The 8097-nt window shown below is 33.3% G+C and overlaps 1 protein-coding gene across 3 annotated transcripts; it reads left to right on the top strand.

Annotated features, from left to right (window-relative positions):
• Window positions 1–978: 978 nt before the first annotated feature.
• On the top strand, window positions 979–5682 carry LOC110898948 (F-box/LRR-repeat protein At5g63520). Of its 3 annotated transcripts, none has more exons than XM_035979412.1 (10): window positions 979–1433; window positions 1511–1664; window positions 1770–1868; window positions 1959–2060; window positions 2555–2656; window positions 2745–2787; window positions 2862–2990; window positions 3886–4064; window positions 4579–4700; window positions 5005–5682. In XM_035979412.1, exons 1-10 carry the CDS (start codon window positions 1039–1041, stop codon window positions 5426–5428), a joined length of 1749 nt encoding a protein of 582 aa, XP_035835305.1. In that variant the 5' UTR covers window positions 979–1038; the 3' UTR covers window positions 5429–5682. The 3 variants fall into 3 exon arrangements, with proteins under 3 accessions (XP_035835305.1, XP_022001495.1, XP_035835306.1); XM_022145803.2 differs by having other exon boundaries at window positions 1026–1433; window positions 1527–1664; window positions 5005–5678; XM_035979413.1 differs by having other exon boundaries at window positions 1066–1433; window positions 1537–1664; window positions 5005–5675.
• Window positions 5683–8097: the final 2415 nt, after the last annotated feature.

Below are 8097 nucleotides of genomic sequence, written 5' to 3'. Positions count from 1 at the left end.
CGGACCGAACCGAACTGAACCGGAACTGTTAATTGCTAAATTTAAGAACCGGAACCGAACCGTATGATAACGGTTCCGGTTCGGTTCGAAACTGGTTAAACGGTTCTCGTGTAAACGGTTCTCGTGGGAACTGGTTGACAATTAAATCGTAAAATTAACAATTCAATAAAATCAAACCATTTAAAACATTAACTAAGAGTTGCGGCATTCAAAGTTCAAACCAACCAAAATAAAAGTAGCAAAGCAACAATAAAAAATTTAAAGCCATAAAACAAACTCTAGATAAAACTTTTACAACCATCGTGTTAACAATTAAAACAAACATCTTCAAACTTCATTCGATCTTCATCCTCTCAATCTTCTCATAAACATCTAAATGAAACCAAGTGTTAGCAATTAAAAAAAATAAACGAATAATGCATCTACTGTATTTGCTTCACGTGAATAGATTGATCACTAATGCATACACTGTATTTACCAAGCGATATACTATTTATATACACATATACGCTTAGATCAACATTGATTTCATTATTTTTGTTCAATTTTTATTTTCACATACAAAAAACTATATGTATCAGAAAACAAACATCTAGAAAGAAAATATATGCAATCATAAAATAAGGTCATGTAGAATAGCGTACCTGTATTTGCAGGGTGTTGATGGAGATGAACTTGTATGGTAGCGATTAGGGTTAGGGTTAGGGTTAGGGTTGAGAGATGGAGAAGAATTAGAAGATGAAAGATGAGATTGTGGAATGAATATAAGAGGAGGGAATAAGAATTAGGATGGTCGTATGATGTTGAAAAGCCCATTAATAAAATAGGGTTTTAAATATTTATAATCCCAACTGGTTCTAGCGGTTCTTTAACTGGAACCGTGGTTTTAACCAGAACCGAATCAGGAACCGTTTAAGAACCGGAACCAGATCCTACATACAAAAATACGGTTTAGATCTAGCGCCTAGCGGTTCCGGTTCGGTTCCCCGATTGATTCTGGATGCTCATCCCTACCGATTTAGAGTATAATAACTATGCATGAAGTTCACAGGAGCTTCCATCTTCGATGGCGGATCAAGGAGATTTCGTGAATCACTCCCAAATCACTCAATTTCCTCCATTACATCTGTTGCCATATTTAGCAGTGAAAGAAATCTTGTAGCTTTTTATATTACTCAATCTTGTATTATGTTTGTAAATTACACTCTTGATGATAATAACAACCACCGTCAAACACTGAAATGGCTAGCGGAATCGCTGCAGCTGCTATTGATATCATCGGCGAAGACCTTCTACAGAGCATCGTGTCTAGACTTCCGGCAACCTCCTTCGCCTCCGCCGCTTGCGTCAGCCGCTCATGGAACCTCCTTTGCGAACGCGTCCTTTCTCGTCCCAAGCTCTCCTCCGCATGCTCCGTCAATCCTTCTCTCCAGGTTACTTTTATTCAAACCCTAACTTTTACATTAATCACAAATTATACTCCAAATCATGAAATTGGACATGTTTTAAGCCCTAATTATGATCAGGAAGCTGTAGAAGAGGTGGTGAATAAAGTACTATCAGAGCCGATTCGTCCTCACTTTGCCATTGCTTCTATTGCTGGTCTTTTCGGCTTTGATTTGGATGAAGATGAGGAAGACGTTCTGGAAGAGGCTCGCCACCTCGTATGTTGTTGTTTCCACTATTTCGTAAAATTTATATTTAGATCAATGTGAAGCATTCATTTGGCAACCTAATAAATTAATTATTTATACATGAATGACTTGCAGATTAGTAGAAAATTAGGTTCACAAGTTCCGGTTATCACTAATGATGCTTCTAGTTTTGGATTAATTGGAAGAGATGCACTTTCTGATGAATTCAAAGAGGTTGTCTCGGGTGTCTCTCTTATTTTGATTGCTAATTTACCGCTTGTTATTCTTTCGTGTTGACAAAGTAATGAATTGAATAATCTGCAGATTCCGTTTAAACTTGATGATGGTGCTGATATAATCATGTTGACTGTTGGATATCTACCAGGGATGAAAGTCACAGCAATCCCACTTCTTGAGCAAAATAAGGTTATATATATATAGAAAAAGTGTATCGTACAATTGGCCTTAACGTACATTACGTACGTGATTAGAAATAGCATGTTATACAAACCCGGACATGTATAAGTTCGCATGGCTGATAAACTCGGACTCCCCAAAGTTACAAAATCCCATGTTATACACAAATCACGTACGAAACGTACGAGATTCAGTATCAACATGCGAAAAAAGGTTTATAACATGCGAGTTTGGTATTTTGAGTAACATGCGATTTTTTTTTTAATTTTTTTAACATGCGATTTTTTTCTTTAATTTTTTTAACATGCGATTTTTTTTTTAAATGCGATCTTCTGATTTTACAACATACGACCTTTTGTTATAACTTGCAAGTTTGACAGTGCGTACGCTCATACGGTAAGACAAAATGTAGGATACACTTTCACTATATATATATTTATATTGCTTTAGTTGGTACTTTGTTAAAACTTTCTTGTTTATAAGTTTGTGTATTCGTGTATCAGGAGCCAGAAATGTTCATGATTGACAAATTTGTAACGGACATTAGGGAGTTCTCAACTTCTGTTTCAGGGCGTAACTCCCCTGCTGCCATAATAATGTACTGGGTAAGTCTTTCATCATGTTATTTGTGCATATGTCAACAATTATCGTAATTTTGTTGCATTTCCGATGCTCACTAGAGTTTGTTTACAGGATAACTACTATATAGGCATGATGGATGTTGTCGAAAAGATGGGTTAGCATTGCTTAAGAAACACTTCACTTTGTTATGCTGACTTAATTATATGTATTTTTTTTTTTTTTTTGTAGATTGTGCCCTTCCACCAGAAACTGTCATTGTTGGTGATCTTTTCTCTGAGTTCCGATACACCAACGAGACTGATAATGCTTTTGCTGCTGTTGCCTTGGTATTTGCCGTGGACATGAATAAACCTCCTGGTAACTTCAAAATCTACACTTGCGGATATATATTTTAGAGTTAATTGCCCGGATGGTCCCTGTGGTTTCACGTTTAGTCCCCACCTTTTGAAAATAACATGTATGCTCCCTATGGTTTGTCATTTTGTTACTCGGATGGTCCCCAAACATTTACTCTGGGGACTATCCGAGTAACAAAATGACAAACCATAGGGAGCATACCTGCTATTTCCAAACTAACTGACATCTACTCAGGGACTATCCGAGTAACAAAATGACAAACCCTAGGGAGCATACCTGCTATTTTCAAAATGTGGGGACTAAACGTGAAACCACAGGGACCATCCGAGCAATTAACTCTATATTTTATATTGTAACATATCCTTATTGTTTCTTTTGTATTTTCCTATGTTTGTTGATCTGGTACCTTCTTTTTTAGAGTTAATTGCTCGGATGGTCCCTGTGGTTTCACATTTTTTCACGTTTAGTACCCACCTTTTGAAAATAGCATGTATGCTCCCTATGGTTTGTCATTTTGTTACTCGGATAGTCCCCCAACATTTACTCTGGGGACTATCCGAGTAACAAAATGACAAACCATAGGGAGCATACCTGCTATTTCCAAACTAACTGACATCTACTCAGGGACTATCTGAGTAACAAAATGACAAACCATAGGGAGCATACCTGCTATTTTCAAAAGGTAGGGACTAAACGTGAAACCACAGGGACCATCCGAGCAATTAACTCTTTCAAATTTTATGTTGCTATTTGAGTCTCCACTTTCTCAAGTACTATCCTTCTAGATTAAACACTCCGATCAATTTTCCTTTTGTGTTTTAATTAATTTTTTATCTATTGCAACTAAAGGTTGGTTCCATCCAGTTATGAAAAGTTGTTGATATATTTTGAGCAGGTATAGGAGAAACTCAATTTCATGCTGTAGTGTCAAGTGGATTGTCACCTGTAGGCCCCACATACACGACAGCATCAGTTAATGAGAACATTAACAATGCACCTTTGATCGCTGCAAGAAGAGAAGGGTCGCATGAGAATATTGATGGTCAAATTGTGTTGAATCAAGTTTACGATGAAGTATGTCATTCTTTATCTTTAGTTAATACTCAGGCTATTTTATTATATTATATTAGGGGCAGTTGCATATGAAAATGAAACCCTTTAAAAGTTCAAACTATTATAAGTGACTTCTTCATCTTTAGTTAATACTCAGGGCGTCAGGCTATTTTAACTAATATATTAGGGGCGGTTGCACATAATTCCTTTTAAAAGTTCAAAATTTCATATATATCCTTTTGGAATGCAGTTTTACTAATTATTTGATGAATATTAAGACCTTTTACCACATTATTTGGCATTTTTCTCTGGGAAATTAAGCATCAGACTCCCAAAAACTATATTTAAGGGAGTCTAACACCGTTACATGGTCCAGAAGACCATGTTGACTTTTTCGCTGACATATGGCTCTATGGTGGTTTTGGCATGTCATATTATATTATATTAGGTTTTGAATAGAATATGACTAAACTATGTTAGTATGTTAGATTTTCTTGCAATTTGCCTTGTATTAATTGTTCATAAATAATGACAGCTAAGAAGAGACCGTATTCAGTCTCGTGAATTGTACATTGGGGTAAGAAAAAGAAGAAAATACTCCATTGGTCAAGAAAATGTCGGATGTATGACGTCTCTTGCATTCCATAGAGTTGTTGAGTAAGACACTATCTTCTTTTTCTTTAAGTAACTAGCTTGTTTACCCGCAGGCTAGGGAATTGAAGAAGTTAAGTTTAATGGTCAAACAACAATATACGACTGTTAAGTAATAAAATGTTATATTAACAAATAGAAAATTATCTCACAAAGTTGATAAATGTTTATGTCATGATTATTTTTGTTTATTATTTTATTAATGCTTAGGAGGTTTTATGTATAAAAGATACACTTCTGGCGATTTTGTTACCCATTTGACCCGTCCTCATTTTTGGTAAGAGTTTTTGGTTTTACCATCTTTATGCAGGAGTCGCCAGCAGCGTCTTTTGGTTTTTGGTGAGGGCATCAAAATTGGAGATACATTCCGTTTTTACTACCCGGATTCTACTGCCGCTATATCTTCAGTCGCCGCTGTCTCTAGCCATCTGAGATCTTTCAATAGAGGGAGCAACAACGCCACTGGCGGTGATAAGCAGGATGTGTTCGGTGGTCTTATATTCAGTTGTTGTGATGAGGAGTTCTTTGGCCAACCAAACATTAACATCTCACCGTTTGTGGACAACTTTCCTGGTGTGACACTTGGGGGGACATTTTGTAGCGGGGTATTTGGACGTGGCGTTTTAACCCCGTGTGTTAAAGAATCCCAAGAACAAAAGGCGGTGCAATGTTGCATGCATACTAAAGGTGTTGTCTATTTAATCATGTCTTACACTCCATCCAAAAGGATCTAATGGTGGTTTGACTGGATAGAAAGGATATACATTCAACTAGATAATGGTGGTTTTTTTCTGGTTGCTTGAATTTATGTCTTATAGGATGTATGTTTTTGTGTTCTTATTATAGGGTTTACTGGTTGTTCTTCTGTCATGAGATTTAAGTGTTGACATGTGGTTTCATCCTTGTAAAATGTCAACTTCTAATGTCATACTTAAGGGCACCCTTAATCACAAATTAATATACACTAAAACATTGAGTTTTTTTTTCCCATAGTGGTGTTGGTGGAAAAAATATTTACCAAAATGGTGTTGTTGGAAAAGTATTTACCAAAATGGTGTTTTTAAAAATTTATTTGTTTCTCACTCCTAACCTCATTAGATAAATCTAATTCATTCAAGAAGTACTAATTTAATAATGTTACTTGTATGAATCTTAAAAAACTACTTTTTTTTTTTTATAAAACCTATTTTCAAAGAAAAAAGTAATTTAAGTAACTAAAAAAAAGGTATTTGGTAAAAAAAACACAAAGATACGTGTAATCCTATTAACTTTTATTATACCCTCATATTTATGTTATATAATAAAAAAATAAAAATTTACTCAAATCAGTCCTTGGTATAATTCCTTTGACTTATGTTTTTTTCTACATAAATAACACAATATAGTTTTTTTTTTTTTTTTTTAAATTAACTAAACTAAAGATATTTTAACATCTTAAGAATGTACCTTATAATTATTTGATGTATTGTTATATTAATTTAAAACATAATTTATTAAATAAACTTGTAAAAGTATTTAAAGTTCAGATTTTTTAATCACCCGTTCCATTTGTTATTTTTTTTTTAAATCAAGTTCTCCAGGTTTGAGTTAGACGGATTTAAATCCCTGTTAGTAAAACAAGAAAAATAAAATTTAAGGTAACTGGTAATTAAAATAAGCTTTTCTTTATAATTAGTTTTTTAAAAAAAAAATTGTGGATTTAACTGCAAAAAGGTAAAACCTAAAAGTCAAAGTTGCATTTTAAGTAAGATAATTTTATATCTTTTTTAATATATAATTTCAGTTCAATATAACAAGATATAAATCTGAACTATAAAATAAGTTAATAATATTAATCTGAACAATAAAATTGGTTAATAACAGAATAGGTGACTAAAAAGATCTAAACTACAATTTTTAATGTTTTTTAATATATTATATATTTTTAATTTTTAATTCCAATATAGCAAGATATAAATAATTATGGGTCGATTCTCAAAGTGTTGAATATATTTTTAACTAATGTAGTTGGCAAAAAAGAAAATATATACTATATTGTCTGATTTATATTAAAAAAAAAGTCGAAGGAATTATAATAACAAACCGTATACACAATTGATTAAACTTTTCAGTTTTTTTTTAATTAAATACATAATTACAAGGGTATAACTACACTTATTAGAATCACATGTACGTTTTTCTGTTTTTCAAAATACGTTTTATAAAAAAAAAATAGATTATTTTTAAGATTTCTTAAAAAAAGTATGTTAGGTGAGAGACACAATGCCATGATTTAATCAATATAGTTATTTAATAAATTAGATTTATCCAATAAGGTTGGGAGTGAGAACCAAATAAATTTTTAAAAACACTATTTTGATATATATTCTAACAACACCATTTTGGTAAATACTTTTTCCACTAACACCATTATGGAAAAAACTCCTAAAACATTATAAATTAAAAGGTTCATTTTTTTTAATAAAATTCCATGTACTTTGAGTTATCATATAATATTAGGGCTAACCTAACAAATACTAACTAATTGTTTACTGGGTATTTATTTTTAAATCAACAAACATGTACTAAAAGAATAGTAGAGGGACTAAACATGTACACTACCAAAGTTAAAGCAGAGGGACTAAATACAAACATAAACAAAGTTAATCAATAAATAGAAAAGTTTGTAATAACCATGGGCTAAACCTGTGTATTAATGAAGTTGAAGGTTTATAAGTTAAATACAAAAGAAAACGACCAGTGAGAGGGTGCCATGGAGCACTATTTTTTTTACGGTAAGATTTTATGTTTGATAGAACAAGGCCATCATATGTTGTAACTTCCCCTCATAGTTGTTGTAGGATATATAAATATAAATAATATATACACTTTTTTAAATATATAAAGTTATAAGGAGTGTAATTTACTTTCCTAAACCCTAAACCCCAAGTTCCCATCATTCGTTTGTATTGTCTTTATTCTCATGTAAGTGATTATTATTGTATGTTTAGTTATAACATGTGATCTTTCATGACCATGTATCATGTAGGTATGTTATATTATAAATAAAATTGAATAAATCAACCTTTATATTATCTGTAAAGTGTACTTCATACATTTCATTATGAAATCGCCAAACCTAACTATCATTATTAAAGTTAAAACCTCTCCATCGTCAAATTCCAAAAGTTAAAACCCCAACAGGATCGAGTTGAATCGAACGACCCCAAAATTTGCTTTTCAAGTTGCTATCTCCCCAAAACTTCCATCACCCCCCTCTACCCACCACCACCCAACCCCGCCGCCACCCAGGGTTCCGGTAATTGGCCACCACCGGCGGTGGGCGCCGTACATATCTGACCACCGGAGGAGAAGGGAGTGAAGGTCCCAAAACTGGAGAACAACACCACCTTCGTCACTAACA

Source organism: Helianthus annuus, chromosome 2 (genome assembly GCF_002127325.2).
Source record: "Helianthus annuus cultivar XRQ/B chromosome 2, HanXRQr2.0-SUNRISE, whole genome shotgun sequence".
Classification (NCBI taxonomy): Eukaryota; Viridiplantae; Streptophyta; class Magnoliopsida; order Asterales; family Asteraceae; genus Helianthus; species Helianthus annuus.
This window is presented reverse-complemented; position numbering and strand designations above follow the sequence as displayed.

Bases quoted from the DNA above. Each gene is read 5' to 3' on its own strand.
- LOC110898948 (XM_035979412.1), top strand. From the start codon at position 1,039: ATGAAGTTCACAGGAGCTTCCATCTTCGATGGCGGATCAAGGAGATTT. The intron at 1,869-1,958 runs GTTGTCTCGGGT...AATAATCTGCAG, and splicing joins TTTCTGATGAATTCAAAGAG to ATTCCGTTTAAACTTGATGA. The intron at 2,061-2,554 runs GTTATATATATA...TTCGTGTATCAG, and splicing joins CACTTCTTGAGCAAAATAAG to GAGCCAGAAATGTTCATGAT.